The following is a 22,470-nucleotide window of genomic DNA, read 5'->3' on the forward strand; positions in this document are numbered from 1 at the left end:
CCGACCCTGCTCCCCGGCTGGATTAAAATAGCAGGCAGGCTGGATCCGGCCCATGGGCTGTAGTTTGCCCACCCCTGAGTTAAAGGCTGACAAAGTTGTAACTATCATACAAGCTTTAATGATTTTCCTCTTTCTGCTTTTCTATTCTAACAATCTTCTTACAGAAGTGACATAAGAGTCAATGAGTTCTCCAACTTCCTGAGAAATCATCATTCCCTTATTAATTTTAAGGGGGGAATAAAACAGTGCCCTTAATGTCAAATGTGTTTCCAAGATTTAGGGTCCACTCTTGTGAGGTGCTGAGCACCCTAAGCTGCCAAGAACTTCACTCAGAGTTGAGGGCCCTTAGAACACCACCGGAGGTGTTGAGCATATGCAGGGCTTGGCCCTTATATTGTACAAAACATTAAATATATTTGATGAGATCGGGGAAAATCAAGGCACTTTGCAGACCTCACAGAAAGGCTTCAGAGACTCTCTTTGGGAGCTAACACCACAGTTCAAAAACCTCGGAATTAAGTCAACGATCAGCTCAGTCCATGGAAGAGATTTTATTTGTATTGGACTTCACTTTTGGAAGCAGCCCTTTAAAAACCAAAAAGGAATATAAAAATCTTGTTGTGCCACCCAAAACACTGCCCAGTAACGATGGAAAATATAACTGAAGAATCATTGCCATTCTAACTAGGAGTTCAAAAACCCCACAATCAAGGAGAACCAGCCAAGACAATCTTCGATGGCTCTTTCAGGATATATTCATTTATTTAGTCACACTCTCCCACTGTTACAGAATACAGAAATCATTAACCATATACTTTTGACCAGCAAAGTAAAGTCCCCAATTTAAAGACATTGAACCAGATTCTGCTTCAGTTATCAATGTAAATCTGGAATAACTCCACTGATTTCAGTGGAAATACTCCATATTTATACTAGTGTAACTGAGAGCAGAAATTTGGTCTCATCACAATGAAATAATTGTACTATAAAAAGAACCTGCAATTGTTATTATTCGTCACTAGAGTGAGTAAGCGCTTGATAGTCTTCGATATTAAGTTGTATGAATCATTCACATTTATCCAGTGGAGATGTCAGATATAAAGCAACACCTTGTGTACAAATCCTAATGCTGCATCACTTCTGAGAACCACAACACTGTTTTGTTATTAAAACTTTCACAAACGAAACACTACATGAAGTGGCAAGATAAGCTATTTTCCACGCTATTATGAGCTAATCAGAAATTATTGCTGTGTTGAGGTGCCAAGCAATGAGCCAGAACTAGTCAACTAACAATTCTGAACATGAGAGGGAGTTTCAGATCAACTATTTTTTCTTAAGCCTCTGGCCAGTGTTTAGCAGGCAGATGGATACAAGCAGTTCTCCGTTACAAATAACAAGATTAAATGGATTTCATGACTGAGACTCAGTTAGCATTTCATGAGTTTCCGTGGAGTCTCTAAATTGTGACAGACTTCTCCTATTCTATCTAATACGGAATTCATTAGTGTCACAATTCTCCCAGCCTCAACTTCCACAGCTACACTTTCAGTTTCTGGGACAGCCAAGCTGAAATTCTGTTCCCCTGGCACCTTCTCAGATGGTCCTTATATTCTTGTGTCAATACGACTGCCAATCTGTGAACATTAGTATCCGTGTGCATCATGAAAGGGGTTTTGAAACATGAACAGGCTATGAGAGGAGCAGTCAAGTCTGTAAATGCCAAATACACGCTGTCGACCACTGAAATGGTTCTGTTTTCTCACTTAGCCAATGCAATGTTTCCTGATATTGGTGAATTCACAATTGAACTTTCTATAATAGCAGCAGAGCCCCACAAAACTCTGCCCATCTGTGAGTGTCTGAAGAAAGGGACAGTTCTGCACAGCCCCTGTTTTCCTTTTTCACTTGAAATTCCTGCTTTTACCATTTGCTGTTTGTTAGAAACATTCAGCGACCAGACGGAAATCACAAGAACTTTACCAACTAAAATTCCTCTGAGACGCTGGGTCTCAAAGCAGGTTTCAATCACTGCCCATCCTTCCCTTGCTAGAAAGCTAAAACAACAAGCAGTTGTTGTCCAGGAGGCAGGAGGACAACTTGTTCATTTCAAATCCGTTGTCCAGAAATAATTTGTTTCACTTGGGCCACGCTTTTTTTTACTTTGGGCATTTCTTATGCAGTTATTGGCTATAATGGAATCCAAACCACTTATTAGCTCATCCGCTATCTTGACTACCCAGACTTCTTGCCCAATTCCAGAGATTTACTTTTCAAACACAGTTTTCTCCATTTTTGGACAGTTGCCTGTTCCTATTTGAGACCAGTTAGATCTTTTTAGCATTCAGTAACTAAACTCCTTTTACCGTTGTTTAGCTGCCAAGATCTAAACAAAGACTATGGGGCTGATCCTTATACCTTCAAGCTTTGCCCCTTCAGCTTGATGTTCCCTCATTTGTCAATGGGGACTTTCACTAAACATTTGTGATCCTCTGTACTGTCCAGCCTTATGTTTATAACAATCCTTCTTTTTGTGGCCTAACTTTTTCAGCACCAGCATTTAACTAAACTGCTTCCCTTAATGTTTGCCTCATTGCCAATACCCCTTGTTTTGCAAATCACATTTAATAATGTTTCCAATGCATAAAAAGTGTCATGAACAAATTAGAATTACCGGTTCCACTGTGTAAATTACACACAGATCTGTACTTACACAGCTCATGGGGATCAGCTTCCGTCTTCCCCATTGGTGGCTACTTTCTTTTCTGGTGGGCTGCTTCTAAGAGACTGTGGCAAATTCCACAGACTCACAAAGTGTCATTGGTCTCCTTTTGCTGACTTTGAGCTGCATGTTAAAGTTCAGCTGAGCTTCTATAAATTGGTCCATTACTAGTTTGTCCTGGAAGTCCTCATTCAAATCTGGAATCTGGAACACAAGTCTCCTCAGGTTCTCTGTCTGTTGAGCTGGGTGCTCTTCTTTTCTTCTCCTTCTAGCCCTTAGCTGTGCCCTGGCCAGCTCAAACTACTGGCTGGCTCCACACTGCATGTCAAGAGCTTGTTCCAAATCTGAGCTATACAGTCTGTTTTCTGGAGTGAATTCTGCAGCACCATCAGAGCTGGCCACTCAAGTTGGCTGCCAGAAAGCTGCCACTCTCTTCATCTCTCCATCCATTCAATTAGGCTATGATGTACAACTGAGCCAATTCTCCCCACCCCCCAGGATTTCCTCCCTCAAAGATAATGGACATTTGTATTACTTGAGCTGGAACAAGCTGACCTCTCCCTACTGGGTCTCTGTGGGTTACAAATGGGGAAGAAAAGTACTGTAAAGTGTTCTGTCTTAGCCAATTCTCTGGCTGCCCTCATTCCTCAGCCAGGAAGTTGACATCCACAGGGGTCTGCAACACTTTTAATTCCTTCTCGAGGTTACTTTTTTGTTCCTTACATCCAGACTGGGAATTTTCTAGCCACTGCTCCAACTAAGTTTTACTATTTAAGACTGCCAGTTATTTCTCAGTCCTACCTAGGAAACCCCCAAATGTTGCTTTAATTACTTTTGAAATCTCTCCAGCTCTTCCTTTAAGTCTTTTTAGTTCCTTCTGGGACATCTCCAGCTTTTGTTTTCATTTCTTTTGGCCAGCATTAAATCCCCATTTGATATTGATTTGCTTTGATTTTTGGGAGCACCTTCGTTATCTGTTCCCACGGGGGTCAGCAGGAATACCAGCTCATAATTTCTCTCTTTGGAAGCTCTCTCCTGCGACTAATACCAGTGTTCCCCCATTGGCATGAGCAGTTAGCCAACATTCAGGGCCTTGCCAGGTTGTTTCCATTAGGATGAGAAATTGATGATACGAGCTGGGTGATATTTTTCAGTGTAACCTTGTTTATTTACAGAAGTTTATACACATTCCTGTATTCCTGAGCACAGTAGAAACAAACAACTTCAGGAAGTTTCCTGGCTCAAAATTCCCCAAGTCTGCCACTCCAGCAACTGCTGTGCCCCAAAAGCAGTGGCCATCTGCTTCCTCTCAGAATCATATTCACAACTGCTTCTCCAGGCTTTTTCCTGGCTTTGTGCCCCTAGCACATAAACCAATATCCTAACCCCTGTGTTTGCAATCCGGGAAGCCCTTCAGTCTATGCAGCTTAGCTCTGACCAGCCATATGCCTTGGACAGTCCCTCCATTGTTTGTAACTGTCTCTACTTCATAAAGGGACTTAAATGTTCTTTCTGTAGAGGTTGAAAGAATGCTTGGCACACCCATTGACTTTAACTTGGTCTGTCATTGTCTTTGGAGCAAAGGCTTACCTGGTGGCAGCCTCTAGCACCTTTCATAACAACAGGGTAGACCCTCTAGGTCATCTTTTCATTTGTTAACGTGATGTTCTTCATCAGAGGTCCTTACAAGCATCTGGTATTCTGCAGATCTCATAGCTTGGCCATGGACAGTCCAGTCGATATCTCTCACCATAAGACCCTGGTATGACTGGATATGTGCACCAGTTCAAGGGTTCTTCCACTCCTCAGACTCAGGCAATGTAGCTTACGATTGATAAGAGTTTGCCCTCCACTTCTATGAGTTATTAATTCACAGACATTTAGATAAAAAGAATCATGTCACTCTAAGTTTAACATTGTCCTCTACTGCTATCCACAAGAAGCAAAGCTCTGGAGGGAAATCTTCTAATTTTAGTGCATGCTGTGGTAGGGGGAAATTATTTCATGAATAGAAGGGAGGAAGGGGCTGTTTTTCTGGAGTTTGATCATAAGTGGTTTTATGAAGCCTCATCTCTCAGCCAGAACTTTGCATAGTTCAAAGCCCTCATTGCTACCCTCTTCAGTTTGGAGTTACCCAGAATCAGGATAACAGAGTGCCCAGAAGGATAAGCAGCCATTATCACCACACAGAACCATCTGAAATAGAGACTGCTCAGGGCAAATACTTTTAATAAAAATGGCACTATTGCCACAAAATAAGAAATGTAGAAGAAAATGAAAGCAATCAGACCTCTAATTACACTAATTACATGAGTCTCAGTAATGGTGTCACTGGAGAGGTTTGTGTTTTTCTCCATCCTACTGGTGTGTCTCCACAGAGAAGTGATTAACAGTACGGCAGAAACAACAAATATGAAGAAAGGAAAGGAATATCCAAGCATGTACAAAATAACAAGGCCAGAAGATGAATTATGTCTACATTCCACTCTGGTGTTTCCTGACAGATTATTCGTTGAATTGTCTATGTACTTTCTATCTATGACATTGGCTGAAGGGAGACAGGTGACCAAGGAGACCAGCAAGGAGCCCATGAGTAGCTGTGGCATTAGCCCTCATATTCTCTGCTTCAGCCAGAGGAAGAGAGGTTGGCTGAAGTTGGCGATCTTCACGCAGTAGAAGACACTGAGCCAGGTAGCAAACCAGAGGCTGAAAGTATTTAGATACATCCAAAGAAAAAAGAAGTTTCTCCACATATCACACTGTCCATTCAACACTGAAGATAATGCAAAGAAGATATTGTTAATGAATATTGTCCTCTGTAGGAAAAATGTGGTGATGCCCAGGCTAGTCAGGATAATGTCACAACAGGTCAGTTTTCTGCATCTGATCCACTCAGTGCAATTCACAATGATCATCAATCCATTTTCTATAATCCCTGTAATGAACTCAATTCCTAAAATGATCAAACCAATAATAATCGCAGGAAACATGGTTCTGCCTGTGGTCACTAATGCTTGCCCAGCTTCTGAAGCTCTTTATTAAAGTGCCAGGCTTCTGGTATCTTATTGGGGCCTGCACTGTCCTGCCTTTGTATCATAGCTGAAAGCGAGATGGGAGATGTTTTCAGCTGTTGAACTTGGAAGACTCAGCTTTGTTTGTTGGGATGCAAATCTCAGAAAGATTCTATTACGTTTGTGATGATCTACTCCTTTCTCATGCATTTTATTTGTATATCCACTTCCTCATTTATGAGCAGTGATTGTCTGTGACCTGCTTCACAGACGTTTTTCTATTGATCTTCTTTCCTGATTTTTATTATTCATTTTAATTATTGCTCCTTCATTTTCAGATTGGACTACTGCTATTCATTCTATTTGGGGCAGCCCTAGATACCAGTCATAAGTTGCTCCTATTGCACAATACGGCCATGGCTCTCTTTCTGCGGGTTCCAGTCATGGGAGATTTTATGGAGTCTCCTCTGTCAGCCTGCGCTTGGCATGGTTTAGCGCCCTCATTGCTGCTTTCTTCATCTTGGGATTGCCTAAAATTAGGATAACAGAGTGCCCAGAGGGATAAGCAGCCATTATCACTCCACAGAACAATATCAAGTAAAGGCTGCCATCAGCAAATGTTTTTGATAAAAAAAAAGACGTTATGACACAAAATAAACAATACAAAATAAAAGGAAAGAGCTCAGACATGTAACAGCACTGTCATGAGCCTCAGTGCTGGCCTCCCTGGAGCTGCTTGCATTTTTTTCCATCCTCTTGATATGTTTGCACAGAGAAGTGACTAACAATTGTATGGATGAATTAAAAAAATATAATGAAGTGAATGTACGTTCCAAGCATGGATGAAATAATAAGGCCAACGGAGGAAGTATCCTTATATCTACATTTCATTGTGGTGTTTCCTGGTAGTCTTTACTGAGCTGCCTAAATGCTGGCTACATACACCCCCTGCTGAAGGGACAGAGTGATCAAGGAGACCAGCAAGGAGACAGGCCTGCCAACAGCAATTCTAGGCCCCAGGGCTAGGGCTGTCCCTAGGAGGGTGTGGGGCCTGGGATGGAAGTGACAGATCTGTCACTTCTGGGACCTACTGCACTGGCCAATTGTGCCAGCCCGCAGGGTCCCCCAAAGCACGGGGCTCGGAGCCCCTGGGCAATTGCCCCTTTTGCCCCCCTCCCCCCGTCAGCAGGCCTGCAAGGAGACCACGAGTAGTTGTGTTAGTAGCCCTGACAGTCTCATCTTCAGCCAGAAGAAGAGGGGTCAGTTGACACTGGAAATCTTCAGGCAGTAAAAGACACTGAGCCAGGTGGCAAACCAGAGACTGGCAGTAGTTAGATACATCCAAACAGTGCCTTCAAATTTCTTTCCCCTCTCCAGTCTTGGTCCTGCTGTAACCTGCTGTTGTACTCCCCATTTGAGATTCCTAGCCTGTTTTTAACATCTCAGCTTCTCTTTAGCTTTGTGACTAATTTGTTCCTGAAATCCTCCAATTTTATTTCTTGTCTCCTGCCAATGACAAGACAAGGAGGTATTTAAAATAATTACATCTTCCATTTGTTGTTTTAACTCCTTGTTTTGCTCTTCTTCTTTTTCTCTTTCCTCCAATTTCCTATCTGCCAGCAAGGAGCTCTTTCTATGCAGCCTGTTTTCAGCAGTTTGGCTTTTCAGGACTAAAAAGGTTAATATTTACTAACAAAACCATAAAGATGGCTCTCCATAATTCACACTCTGCACTCACCATTTGATGTAATATAAAGGGAACACTATTGATCAACATTGCACACTGTAGGAAAAACTGGAGATGCCCAAGCTAGTCAAGATCACATCACACACAGTTAATTTTCTGGTTTTGAGCCACTCAGCGCAAGTCACACCTATTATCAACCCATTTGCTACAAATGATACAATGAGTTCCGTTGCTGAAATAACCAAAAAGATTTTATCAAGTGCAGGAAATGTGTCTGAATCCATGGTCTCCTAACCCTGCCCACCTTGTGAAGGTCCGAGAGCAAAATGTCTCACTGTAACCCTGAGGTGCTGATATCTAAATGGGGCACAACCTTTTCTTCTGCCTGTATATCACAGCTGAAAAAAATTAGTGGAATTTTTAGCAGTTGATCATGTTAGGCCCAGCTGCGTGCCCTGGGATGCAGATCTCAGAAAGATTCCATTACAGTAATGATAACCTACTCCGGTCTCTTATTTCTATTATGAGAGGATGTGCCAATGTTACTAGCCACTTCGCTGTGAACTTACTGACTGTGATCACGTTCAGTTTTTTTTTTCCCCTTTTCCAGCTTTGAAAAAATTATTTTAATTATTTGTACTTTTGTTTTCACTCTGGACTGCTGCAGTTCATGCTGTTTCAAGCAACCCTTTAAATCTAATCAGACTGCAGCAATGGCTCAACACAGAGTGACATGATTGCCACAACAGGCCTTTGCCCAGCTGAGTCAGAATTTGCTCCACAATACACACTGTTGGTCAAAAGGTTCACATCAGTTTTAATATTTAGCGATTTAAATTGTACACGACTAGTCTCTGCTTATTGGTCTGATTAATGAATATTTATTTTATGGGTAACCCTCAGACAACTTGTTGAAGATCAGAGCATTATTGTGCCAGATGCTATAAACTTATAACAAGAGACATGCCCTAGTGCAAAGATCCTACACTCTAGGATGACCCATTTATAAACAGTAGATGGGTGATCAAATATATATGGTTCCTGTAGGGGAAGGGTGTCAAACATACCTCCATGACATATATATTTAGACATAATCAGGTTATGCAGCAGCTAAGCTTCCATTTTGAAAATAGTAAGTTTCTTTCTCACATGGCTTCAGAGAGAACTTTCCAAATGTGAATGGAGTGTAAATTGAGGTCATGATGTCTCCCTGAGTCTGCAAGACAGCCTGAAGCAAAGGCTCAGACATATGGACTCCCCCTATCCTCAGTTAATCTCATTGGCGTGTCAGCTCTAAACTCAAATGATGGCACTTCAGTGTCAACATTAACTAACCCAATGTGGATCATTTTAGTGGATGGAATAGGATAGGATTGGGAGTGAAGCCCTTGGTGGTGGGAATTGGTAGTTGCTGCAGGGAAGGAAATGCAGAGAGAACAACAGTGGAGATGCGCGAAGACAGAGAAAGAGGAACAAAGGGCAAAAGTAATGGTGGCCTAAATGGGGGTATATTGTTGCACAGGGATATTGAATCTCACAATGAACTGCTCAATAAATAACAAATGCAAGTTCACTTATTACCCAAACAGCATTCTCCCCATTTTTCTCTGTACAAACATCCCCCTGATCTCAGTGGGAGATACTCTGTGGATTGAGGGGTGTGTGACGTTCTGCATTGATATCCTAGCCCATACATTATTAAACATGGAATCCACCCCTCTCTTCCAAACGAGTTTGACACACTTGCTTTAGGGCCATGTGTTTTCAAAAGTCTCATTGTAGAATTTGAGATTAGTGGGACTTCCAGTATTGGAGATGACTGAGAAGGACATTCTGGTATATCTTTAACTAAGACAAACCAGAGGATTTCACAGAGCGTGGTTAGTGGTGGCATTTTCTGGGCTTAACTCAATTCTCACTTTAACCTTCTTCTAAAGGGCTCCTCTCTTATTAAGCTATTTGTACATATTTTTGGTGAGCCTAATTTTCAGAGGCAGCCTCTATTTTTGCAAGTGCAATCCATAACACTTACCTAATTATCTAATTTGTGGGCACAACCCACAGATTTATGGGAAGTTACTCAATTAAGTGCTTAGAAAAAGCCTGGAGTTTATCACAGGAGCAAAACAGTGCCCAGGACAGCAGGACAGAGCCTGTTTTGAGGGGCCCCTTTAAATGTCAAGGCCAATATCTACAAATAAGGCAGCATTTTTGTATCCCTCAGTTGCACATCATCTGTACACAACAAACAATCCAGATGAACTCTAGTATTAGGAAACAACTAAACATATACCATAATACACATAGCCTTTCATTTAGGCATAGGTTGTTAAACTATTCTTTGATAGATTTCTCTTCCTGCCCTCTCATTTCTGCCTCCTTCAATACCCTTCCCACTGCTCTGGAGCACTTGGAGAGGGAAATCAATGACCATTTCTCTCTGGCAAGAAATCTCATACATGGAGCGGCACAGAAATTGACAGCTGTTTCACCAGCCCTTTATCTTGTCACCTACAGCAGTGAGTGCTCTGTGGGAATAATAATAAGAAATAGTTGGCTGCAGGACTGCAGCCTGTGGGGGATGGACAAAGACTAACAAGACCCAGGAAAATTTTCCCCATCCCACCAGCCCACATTTCAGAGGAGAAACATTCAGCACCCCTCACCCCCCAGTGCTATGTTTAGCAAAAGAAATTCTACCCCAGCCTTTTAGGGGCTTCACTGGCTCCATCTGACATCTCACACAGTCCCCAGTCATCAGAGGAATTGAGCCACCGAGGAAGGAAAGGACATGGGGACCAGGAAAGAGATGGAGAGGCAGGAAATGGGCAAATTGAAGGGAAGATATTTGGGTAATACAAGGAAAACACAGAGGAAAGGAAAGACAAATGATTAACAAAGATGGGAGAGGCTTGACTAGGGGAAAATAGATTGTAGTTACATAAAATTACCAAAGGGAAAAACATGTGTAACACCGACACACTCCGGTTGTCAGTGAGCGGGACTGGTCCCCTGGGATCTTCGGAGCTTATGGATGAGCTTCTACTGTATGAGATAAAAGCCACACAGCCCTTAGTTAAGGCGGTAGCAGACTCATTAATCTCTCTCCAAGTGGTCTCGGTGCCACTAGATGGGACAGAGCACCACACCCAGGAAGTGTGAGCGTTACACGTACAACCTGACAAGAGACAGAATTATAACTGGAAGAAGTGTCTTCAATAGAAAAGGAGATGTGAAAATCATACTTGAAGGGAAAAATTTTAAAGTATTAATAATAGAACAGTTAGATCAAGGGATGCAGACACACTGAAACAGAGGAAACCAAAGGAAAAAAGACTAAAATGGCGAGAAGGCAAGGAACAGGGAAAATGAAGAAAAAACAAAATCTAGTGGGACATATTGTGTAAAATTCATACCTAGTGTAAGTTGGAGCAGCGCCATTGAAGTCAAAGAAATGTACAAGTTATCTTTACATTGTCACTACACTGGAGAAAGTCTGATGCCAAAATGTGATCAACCAAAAATGCACAACTACTTGCTTTTCGGTATCAGGGATATGAATTTGAAGGAGGAGGGGGTGACGGAGATTTTTTATAGATGGTCATAAGAGTCTAATAGTCCCATGCTTGTATGGGGGAGGATAGGCTGCATTTATCCTCTAGGGTAAGAGCCATTAATTTGCAGGAATACATATTTTATACATTGCTGAAATAGTGATGTTTGATTTTTTTAAAATTTGTTGTGTCTTTTCCTTACTTCTGTTATGAAATATATGAGCACGTTGGAATCCTATAGGCTTGATGGAACTAGGCCCCCATTTTATGCTCTGCAGCTAATCTAGGGCCATGTCTACACTACAAAGGGCGTTTGGGGTGCAGGCAGGCTGCCCCAAGGCTGGGGCCAGAGAAAAGAACTCCACAGTCCCCACCCAACCCTCTCCCCGCCGGCAGCAGTGAGCTCCAGGGGAGGGGATTCCCTCTCCTCCCTGGAAGCACACTCACAGGGCACCATCACTGCACGTGCGCCTCAGGTCCAGGAACCCCCCCTCACCTCCCCTGTGGTGGGTGCCGGGGGGGGGGGGGGCGGGGAGAGGGCTTCCATCACATCCAAACATTGGTGGAGCCGGGCCCCCTTGTTTGCATAAGAATGAGTACAGGACAATGGCACTGAGGACTGGCACTATTTTCAACAGGTGGTGGGAGTAACTGCTGAGAGTAACAAAGGCATAGACAGCACAGCTGTGGCTACTGTCCCAAAGCTGCCTGGACCTATATGCCTCTCGCTTGTTGACTGCAATGACGCCTGCCAAAGTCATGGCAGAGTGGCGTGGGAAAGTGTGTTAACACACAGGAAGCAATAAGTCAGCCAGCCTTAGAAACCTTGAGAAGTCAGTGTACCTCCATGACAGTTTCATCAAGATCTCTCAGGAGGATGCAAGGGACATCCCTGTGTCACCAAACAAACTGCTCCACTTGCACCCCCATCCAAAAACTTACAGAGGACTGAAAAGCAGGTAACGCTATATCTGGTTCTTGTACCACTACTTCTTCTCGTATGAGTAAAAGGAAGAAAAGTCGATACCTGTGTCCTGCTATTTAGGTCTTGGGTTGGGCGCCATCTTTATGTTTAAAAATAGTAAGGAAAAATGCATGCACGCACTTACCAGAGGTCCCTTCCTTTCATCAGGCTCATCTGTGCTCGGCTGGTGGGACTGGCTGGACTGTGGTGGAGTCTCAAACAGGTCCTGGCTCGTTGCATAGCTGGACCCCCCCACACTCACCCTCTGCCACATGTTCCCAGCAGGGAGTTGGGGCTCAGCTCCTTGGAGGTAGCTACAGCAGTCTGCGGGGGGCTGGTGGGATCTCTGCCAACTATGCCATGTTGCTTATTGTAAAAGCAGCAGGTCTGTGGCTCAGAACCAGATCAGTTGTTGTCCTCCCTGGCCCTGTGATATGCCTGCCACAGTACCTTTGCTTTCTTGAGGCACTGCTACTGGTCCTGTTGTATCCCTTCACCTGCATCTCCTGTGCAATCTTTTCATAGATGCCACATTTCTACAACAGGTCTGAAGCTGTGCCGGACCAACGTCATCTCACTGCAGGCCCAGGAGATCCAGCATCTCCTGTCTACTCCAGGCAGGAGCATGTCTAGAGCATGGAGTTGGCGTGGTCGGCTGGGCAGTTGCTCACAACAAGGGACAACTGCTAGGTGCGCTCACCAACCTGGGCAATCAGGAAAAGGCATTTCAAAAGGTCTTGAAGGGCAGGGAAAAGGGGGTATAGCTTCTGATCTTCATGTGTATGGGGAGACTTTGGCAAACCAGTAAAGTGCCTGAAACCACTATGGCTTATTGCTAAAAGCAGCCAAGTCAGCAGGCTGTAAATTGGCCATTCAGCACTCTCAGTTTGACCAAGGCAGGAGCTGGGGGGAGTTTTGGGTGCCACAGAAAGGGCAGCTTGATCCCGTGTCCTTCCTCATAAGAATTGTGTTGAAGGCTGAAAACTCTGGAAGAACCCACACCTGCTTAATCAATAATCAGAAGGAACCTCTTGCTTGACTATTGAAACTGCTTACTTAACAAGTTTTCTTTAAGGGACATGCCATTCTATTAGTAATGTATAAATAAGGGGGGAAAGTTTTGAGGTAGTTGGACTCTTTTTGCAGTCCCCACCAGCAGACAGAAGATTTGGCCACCGGAAGCCACTCGAGAGCCACACTCAGCTTTGGTAATTATCAAGGGTTGGGAGTGTTTTACTAACCTTTTGCGGACGTGTGTAAGTGCTTGAGACTAAGTAAAGTTTAGCTTTAAGTGAAAACACTCTTGGGTTGTCCTGTTTGTGCCAGCCATCTATTGGTTGGACGGCCGTGTCTCCCCTGATTTATTTCCTGACACCATCTTGCACACAGTAAAAGTTACCAAGAGCTTCGGGTTGAAAGAACCCCAGGTAACACGTGACCCCTGGGCAGCAGAGTTCACAATTGTGACAAGGCGTTCAGTGTTGGTCACTGAGGAACAGCTGCTGGAGAACTGTTAGGAGCGACACTGGTCATGCAGTGCCTACACTCACTGTGTTGAGCTCAGGACATTGACAATAGCTCACTGTTCTGGGGATGGTTTTACTGTGTCATCATAATGGAGCACTTATATCAGCCAGAGACAAATTTTAGGCTTGACACAAACACAAATACATCAACAGAAGTCAACTTGTGTGGATCTGCTTTGTAGTGTAGGTGAGGCCTAAGTGTAAAGGGCAGCCCAGAGGTATATGAACTACCAAAACATTTGTACCCTTTTTACTTTAAATCAGCTCTTTAAAATCTTCTCAATGGCAGTGCATTTATGGCAAAATATAAATAGCTGCAACCTGGTGCCTCACGGGGCCTGGTTTGACAAATACCGCCAGCTGAGGAGGACTCATCTATTTGCTCAACCAGCACTGCCTTCCAGATAAAGTGTGTTTAAAACGGGTAAAATGGGGGGAATGTTCTTCCAGTGGCTGATGGCTCATGGACCCAGCTGCAGTCATTGGGAGGCAAATCAGTACTGGATTCCATTACAGACTCTCCATTTCACACCCACAACTTTGCATCTCCAGGTGGTTTGTAGTTTGCAGTAAATGACAGGAAACAAATCACTGGTTAGGTAGGTACTGATTTTATTATTTATTATTATTATTAATAATTTGCAGACAAAGGGTTCAGTTGTTTCTTCAGAGTTACTGGGGGAGGAAGTGTAACCACTTCGTTTGCAGTAGCTGGACGCATTATGGATATAGGCCTAATAGGCAAGATCTCTCAATGATCCCACTCAAAGGTAGTCTTCTGCACAATCAAAGGCATTGATTCCTTTGGACTTTTCCCTCTAGTGTTAGCTAATGCAGCTGCAGGTCACTGGCTAAAAAGAAAAGTGAAAGAGAGTTTGCGTGTAAGTCCCTAGCAAAAGAAATGATTCTTTGGCTCATATACTGTGGCTGGGGCTCCAAATCTAGGCATTAAAGAGCAAGAGATGCTAGTTTCCAAGTGTGTGAGATCCCTGCACTGGGAGTGCTCTACCCACACCTGAGTAGCAACTCATTCTAAGCAAGAGTGAAGGCCTGTCAAAATAGCTTCATTTCAAAGGGTTAATCTGTTTTAAAAGATCAGGTTGCCCAGACTATCATACAACATAGTCAAATCTCAGTAACTATTGCAGGTAATAGCGTTTTAACCCTTACAGAGGGCTACACAGACATACAGTTGGCTTCCTGTAACTGGTTCTGCATTGCTCAAGTACTCTCTCCTCTGCTGAGGCACTATGATATAGCTGCCCAGAACAAACGGAAACATACGTGGTTAGCTAGTGGGGCAAGTGTGGATGCCCAAACATGGGTGTGATAACAGAAATACTGGTGTATGGACACATATTGAACCATGGTACTTGTAAACTGGTTAAGGTGACTCTGCCTCTAGTCCAGGTACATCACAGCTAAACACTGTGGAATGTACAGAATGTTATGTCACACTCCAAAAACAGGCCCAGGGCTGGATCACCAGGTGATGTATTTTGGCACTTGTCCACTGAAGTCACCAGTGCTACAATGATTTACACCCACCGAGGATCTAACCCCAAGCACTATCATAGAGCAATCCAGCAGACTGACAAAGTCCAGAAGTGTCTCTCAACCTAGCTCCCGCCTTTCTTGCAGGGACCAGACTAGCTACAGACAGCTACAAGCTACAACACACCAGTGTATCATCATTTAGATGTTCCCAATCACTTCTAGACAACAGAAACAGTATAGCTGCTCTCAGGAAATTAATTTTAGACTTTCTGCATAAACTTTCAGATTATAAACCCCTAAATTACAGGGCTAAAAATATATTACAGCCTAATTGTGCTGCTGCATAACTGACTAATAATATGGCGCCTCTGGTTTACTGATGGAAAAGTCCAAGATATAAATGCCTAAACACTTTTTGCTAATATTGTAGTAGACATTTCTAGTCGACTTTTAACGGAAAACTCTAAAAAATGTAGAGGCGATAAATAGGCCAGCTACAGAATGTGTGCACTAGCCACTGGTTGAAACAAATCAATCTACCCAAGCCTATAGAAAAGATGGTTTGCATGGAGAACTGCAATAACTCAAGTGCCTAAAACCTTTATTAGCCCAGATAAAATGGGTGGACATTATTGTATTCAACACAGTGTAACGGATAGGACATGGGGCAGCACCGAATAATAAATTTTAAAAACAGCCAAGAAAACATTACCAAACACTTTTGACACACATACTGAGGGATAAGGGGCAAATCTGATTTGCTAGAAACTTACATTTGACTGAGCCCCGGATCTTTAACAAGAATTCATGGATACCTTAGATGTTTAAAAGTATCAGCATTCATGGACCAAATGGCTTTTATTACCACCAGGATAGCTACTGTCACTTAATGAGTTTTTAATTTTTAGCAAAATCTGGTGTCAGCATTTTCTAGTTTCACAAGCTGTTTCACAAAGACCTTTGTGAGCTCCTTTCCCCCATCAGCATGCATAATAGTGCTTCCAAGGGTTCTGAGAAACTGAACTAAGGATTGTAAAATGCTTTGAGAATCGTAGAAGGAAGGCATCACTGAAGGGCAAACTTTTATTATTGTTTCCTTGGAATCATTACCTTAGACTGCAAAACCACAAATGATATGAATGCTCATAAAATAATCGCGTCCAATTCAAACCTCACTTTGTTGCTGCAGTGGTGCCCTCCCCTAGTAGAAAGCCTGAAGGAAGGTCCCAGGAACTAAAAAAACTCCACAAGTTCACCTCATTCCTCTAAATTCTTTCATCGGGGCTCGGGTTCCTCGCCCACCTCCAGCAGCTTTCAAATCACATGGATCTCCAGAGATCTATTTGTGTGGAGGAGGCCCTGTGCTTTTACCCTAGCTCTGGGAACTTTTGGCTCCACTGAATCCTTACAGCCAGGGAGCCTCCCAGGAACCTCCCCTAAGAGAGGAGAACACAGCTCTTGACTGCCCTTTGTAGATGTTCTGTGTGGGTCTGAGAGTGACTATAGGAAGAATGACGTATGTCGCCGCTCGTTTATCCTGCTTTGACTCCAGAAAGGGGAAACAGTGTTGAATTGATGTCGTTTTTTCCCCCCGTTAGTTTAGCCTTAAAGTCTACATTTTGACTCTTTGGAGGAAAAACATTAGTTAGAAACATCCTTCTATCTTGTTTTTTTAATCATATGGATACCTCTACAGATCCATTCTTTTTCACGTGCACTAGACAGGTTTCAGTCCTGTAAACTGCCCTGAGGGTGTGGCACTGTATTCCCCCGCCCAGCCCAAGAAATTTAAATAATTGATTTCAATCACATTGAGACTTTGGACAACTAATTTTAAAAAATTGTGCTATTGTGAATTTAGACTGAAATCAATAATGAACTAAATTATAAATGCTATTCATAAACACCACGGCTGGTAGGGTCTGGTATTTGAATTTTACAAAACTGCTATAGGTGAAAAACAAAATATTGAAAATGAAGGCCCTGATCCCGCAGAGAAGTTAAGCAGGTATGTAACTTTACTCACCTGAATAGTCCCATTGACTTCAATATGATCACTTGTGCCTAAAGATAAGCATGTGGCATAAGTGTTTGCTGAATCAGAAGCTAAAACAGTATTTTTACTAAAACACTTTTTTCTCAGTGGCATAAAATTGATCTCCCTTCAAACCAAAATTGCTTCATTGTTAACAATGAACATGTTTAGACTTTCAGTGTATTAAGGTTATCAGGTACGTTTTCATATCAACAGGCCTAAATCTTGAAAACAGGAGCCTAAAGTTAGGTTCCTAAATATCCGTTTAGCAGCCTAAGGGTGGGATTTTCAAAAGTACCAGAGTGATTTAGGACCACAGGTCCCATTGACTTCAAACCTCAAACCCTGACAGAGCAGTACAGCCTGGTTGAAGCATTTCAGTGGTCTTGACTTGGGGAAGTTATATCAGAAGCTGGTGTTGGTTGAAAATTTAGCACAGACTGTTTGCTCCTCAGTTTTCTGTTTCTGTTGTTCTCACAATAAGAAAGTTAATGAGGACCTTTTTTCATTTTAAATGTGAAACTTCTTAGAAAAAAAATCTATGTAAAATCTGCAATTCTACTAATAATTAGGAAACTAATTAAAGAAACAAATACAAAACATCCACCTTAGCCACCAGCATGGACAAAAAGCCAATACAAAAATGGATGCTGGTGGACAAGAGTTTTGTAGGAAAGAATTTGTCAGCTGCAAGAAACGACAGTAAGGGCCAGGAAAACAACACAAGCCAAGTTATTCTGATTTGTGCAATTATTTTTTATTCCACCACTTGGAAAGAGGTCCCCATAAATCAATACTCTGCCACCATTAGAGTGTGGTTGGTGAACATGAGTTATGCTGTGCACTAATGGGTGGCTGGTAATGTAGGTTTCTTGAAGTACTGATGGATTATGGCAGGTATTGTCCTCTGAGCAGTACATTTTTTATTTTAATCATGCATTTTTAAAGTTATTACTGCCTGCCATGGAACTATGCCCCAGTTCCAATTAACAGTAGCCCCAGTGATCTTGATATGAGAGCTGTAGAGACCAAAGAAACAACTTCTAAACTAGAGTGAATTTGTAAACACTAGTGTGAATGCTCTGGAGTGTAGCAGACTTACATTACATGACTGTTCGTTAAAAATTAGCTACTTCAGTCCCCAAGTGAGAGAAGGGGAACCAGACCCCCAGCCTGCACCCACTTCCTGGGAAGATTCACTTTCATTTCAATTAACCTCAAAATGTCTAGCCTCCAGTTAGGTCAGGGATTACAACAATCTTGAGCAGCGCAACAGCTGGTTACATTCTTATATGTATGATTTATGCTTATTACATATAAGAATGTAACCAGCTGTTGACCCCATGTAACCGCGAGATAAGTGTGGAGAATATAGCACCACAGAGGACTCCCCCGTCCTGCCTGGTCAGCCGTTCCAAACGGCCAGAATCCTCTGGAGCCCCTCCACGCATCCTAGGGGCTCCCCGCGCAGATTGAAGCATAAATTCTTCCTTCCTTCCTTCCTTCCTTCCTTCCTTCAATAAAGCGTAGTTTACTATTCTGAGGCCTGAGTGTACTCCTTTTGCTGGTATCTCCTCCCCACCCCCACCCTTGCGGGCACAACAACATACATTGTAACATCTTTCAGGAAAGAAAGACTATCTTTCTTACATTTAGGAAAATGCCATTTCCTAACTGAGTAATTTAATCTAAGTTCCAACAAAGCAGAAATACCTGAACCTTCCTAGTTCTAAACCACTGAATTACATATATACACACACACATTATATAAAGTTCCAGAAACACTTTATTTAAAAATGGAGTTGTAAATGCAAATAACAAAATAACATACATAATAAATGTAACAAAAATAAATAAGGAGAATGTGTCCATACAAAATAACATAGTAAATGCAAAACGCTTATTACAGAACAAAAGGGTGTAAATGCCTGAAGGAACAGAAACAAAATCTTGTGTGGAGAGCCTAAATTTTTCCTAAAACATTTCCTACTTTTCATGTGTCTGAGAAAAAAATCTGTTCCCAAGGATTAAACAAAAGAAAGAATTGTGATGGTGGTTTTGGTGCACTAATTTTTCAACACCTGACCCTATTTTCAATTTATTTTTGCCCTTCTGCACCATTTCAAACATTTCCTATAGCCTCTGTAAAATAATGGAGTAGAATATTGAGTTGTACAAGAAGGATATTCTATTTTCTTTTAAATTTTAAACAAATATGAAATCCATTATACCACAAATTACTGGTTTTCTTACATCACTACAAAAATGTTTTTGCATTTTTATTAACTGGTCCAACTTTTTAGCGACTTCTGAAATCCTGTACAATTAAAAAATGTACAGAAAGTATTTTAAACATATGTTATATAGGATTATTGCTGAACTACTAAAGACCATTTCATAAAAGCTGCAAAACTGTATGTGTAACATTAATATACAGAGACTGATGCAAACGCAGGGAAATTCCAGTCTACTAGTTACATTTAACAGAAATAAGATTCCTCCAAATTAGTGTTCTGGAAATACAAGATCATTTACTTTTATTTTTATTATTTCCAAATGTTACGTTACTGGGACAACTTATATAGAAAATAAGTTTATGTAAGATATTTTAAATAGACTTGCTTTTCAGTGGTATAAGCAAGAAATCTACATGAGCAGTCTTCTTTCAGAGTCCTTTTAAATGTATAAGACAGAGACAGACTTATGAGAATTCTAAAGGAAAATATACAGAAGCAATTTATTTGCTTGGGAGTGAAACTTGTGATCAACCAAGTTATGACATCTATCTCCAAGTCTTCGGAAGAAAATTTTACCCCTCATGATCATTCCAAGAAACACACATCGCTTTTGTAAACTTACGTTGCATCTGAATTGGCAACTTAGTATGAGAACCCATTGCCTCAATATGCTTTTAAATGTCCCACACAGTTGTACGTGTAAACTTGTTTTATAGTTTCGACAAACATTTGGAGAGAAATGAGATATTAAATCCTTCTACTTTCATTCAGATCAAAAAGACATTTTGAACAAGATCAAAAAGTGCCAAATTGTCCTTTCGGAAAGTGGAATAAAAACACTGCTCTGTTGAAACAAGTACAGTATTATCAATTTTCTATGTACATCAGAAGACTGACTCCTATTGATATTGATATGTTCACCTACCACTCCCAGCAAATTCTTAGTGCAAACATAATAGTTGAACTTCGTAAACTCCAAGACAATTTACGCAGCAACAAGGTTATATAAATCACAGAACTGTTTGAAAATTTCAGTACGCAAGAATGAATGCTTTGCAATGTCTGTCTTATCTTATACACTAATGTGTTATTGTACTCAAAGGCAGTATATCCTATATAAATCCTCTTATTCAGCATCAAACATAACTGTTCAATAATTCTATACAAACTATAATTGAAGAGGTCCGTTTATAGAACAGCTTGGCACAGGAGACTTGGGGTTTCAGTAACATTGGATGTTAGTCTGCTTGCAGGTCATCTTAAAAGCATGGCTCTTAAAAAGAAAAATCTATATAGGGAAAGACTGCTGATATAATTATGTTTGCAAAGCACACAACCACAAACGGCAAACCTGCCACAATCTGCTTTTCTACATTGGTATCAATGCTCATCTGTATGGTTTGAAAAGGACGTGCATGACAATCAAAGCATCACAGTTAAAGAAAACTGGTTTAACAAACCAACTGCAATTTGACCTTTTTTTTTTTTGTATAAAACCAACATTATGACTCTTAATTTATTTCTAGACATTCCATATTGAAGGTAATTATGACAACAATTAATAATGTCATTCACGCACACTGGGATCTTCCTCCTCCCCATCCGGGTTGAACCTGTTGAAATGTATACTGAAGTCAGGCTTGGATTCAACATTGTCAAATGCAGTTGGAACAGAGATGACAGCAGGCCGAAGGGCCCTAGCTTCTGGTTGACAGTTTGGTTGTATCGGAGCGCGGGTACTGTGAGAAACAGGGCTGGACTTATGTTTAGGTTGAGCTGGTAAGACAGGGCTTGTGAATCCCAAGTTGCTCAGAGCATCCAAAGTGCCATCAGGGTCAATCATAGCATTAATCACTAAACCATCAAGGAGTGGGGGGAGGGAAAGAAAAAACAAAAATGAAGATTAGGGTTTTGTGCTTTGAGAAAAACAACTTTTAAAGTCTTGTCATGCTTTTCAGCATTTGAATTCATACATATCTTTGATTCCCTTCCCCTGGGTTAAGAGTCTGCAGAAAACCCATTAATATCAATAACTCAGCACTGTTCTGTTTCATTTTCAGAGTCTGAATGGAAATGATGATGCATAGGTTTGGTTCTATTCATTATTTCTATAATGCCAGAATATTGACAGATGCTGGCCTTTTGTCTGCTGGACCTTATAAAGTAATTACCTGAACACAAGAACATGATGGTGACTGTAGCTTGGTATGTTACCTCTGGCAGAAGCCTTTTCATATATTAAGCCTCAATACTTCAGAGAAACTATACAAAACCTATACAATGCATGGTTTAGTTAGAAAAAAGAGAGGGTGAACAATCTAAGACTAGCTGATAATCAGCTTGTATCTGGTACCATGAGGGCCAATAGCCCTTAAACTGTAATGGCAGATGCAGTTCTTATTCACATACAAGGGTCTGTAATTTGTAATATTACTAAGATATTATATTTCCTTCAGTAATACCCTATAGTAGTAAATTCCAAAAATTGATTAAATGTTGCATAAAACAGTAATTTCTTTTACCCATTTTAACTGACTACATTAGGAAGTGGGGAAAACTGAAGTACCTAATAGAGCTTCACTGTACAATTAATTATTTGGTATGTTCACTGTGTATTTTTCTGCTTTCCAAACAGAATTGATCTATGTTTCCATAAGGTCGAATTAGATTGTCTGAGCGCCTAAATAATCAGTGTTTTAATCTTTGATTAAATGTGTGCCCACTCATACATTTTGTTACCCTTCTCAGGACCTCATATTTCTAAGTTTTTTAAGGTAAAGTAACTTAACCCAAACACAGTAATCAATGTAATAGATTAATAGAGGGTTTAAAATCAAATCAGAATACAAACAAAATAGCAAATTACAATACAACATACAAAAAACCAAGACAACACAACCCAACATCACAAAGAAATATACATATACATGGACCATCACTCCATCTCTCCCGTTGAAACTGCTCTTCACCTCACACACATTTACGTGTGTACACATTTTATATATGTTGTAGTGTACGTTCTCTTTAATGTAGTCAAACTCAGCTAATTAATAGTTTAAAGTTGCATTTATTTATTTTATCAGTGCAATATACATGTGATTCACTCTTAGCAATGTCTGCATAGCAAACTTTTATAACTGGAGCATATATCTCCACCCACCACACATCCTCATAATAGTCTTGACACAGGAAAAAGCAACAGTTTAGCATTTATTTAGTATTTTGGTAGCGCCATGA

The 22,470-nt window shown here is 41.3% G+C and overlaps 2 protein-coding genes across 6 annotated transcripts in view; both read right to left on the minus strand.

Moving 5' to 3' along the window:
• Nucleotides 1-4,779: 4,779 nt before the first annotated feature.
• Nucleotides 4,780-5,712, minus strand: LOC144262419 (taste receptor type 2 member 2-like). The gene is given in 1 exon segment (XM_077812178.1): nucleotides 4,780-5,712. A coding segment is annotated over 1 exon segment (933 nt).
• Nucleotides 5,713-18,759: 13,047 nt separating this feature from the next.
• The window catches only part of CEP170 (centrosomal protein 170), a 186,524-nt gene continuing 182,813 nt past the window's right edge, over nucleotides 18,760-22,470 (minus strand). For all 5 annotated transcript variants that reach the window (XM_077813468.1, XM_077813464.1, XM_077813467.1 and 2 more), the window contains one exon: nucleotides 18,760-21,087. In XM_077813468.1, coding sequence (XP_077669594.1) covers nucleotides 20,801-21,087 — 287 coding nt within the window. In that variant the 3' untranslated portion in view covers nucleotides 18,760-20,800. The remainder of the gene's footprint in view (nucleotides 21,088-22,470) is intronic.

Source organism: Eretmochelys imbricata, chromosome 3 (assembly GCF_965152235.1).
Source record: "Eretmochelys imbricata isolate rEreImb1 chromosome 3, rEreImb1.hap1, whole genome shotgun sequence".
Classification (NCBI taxonomy): Eukaryota; Metazoa; Chordata; order Testudines; family Cheloniidae; genus Eretmochelys; species Eretmochelys imbricata.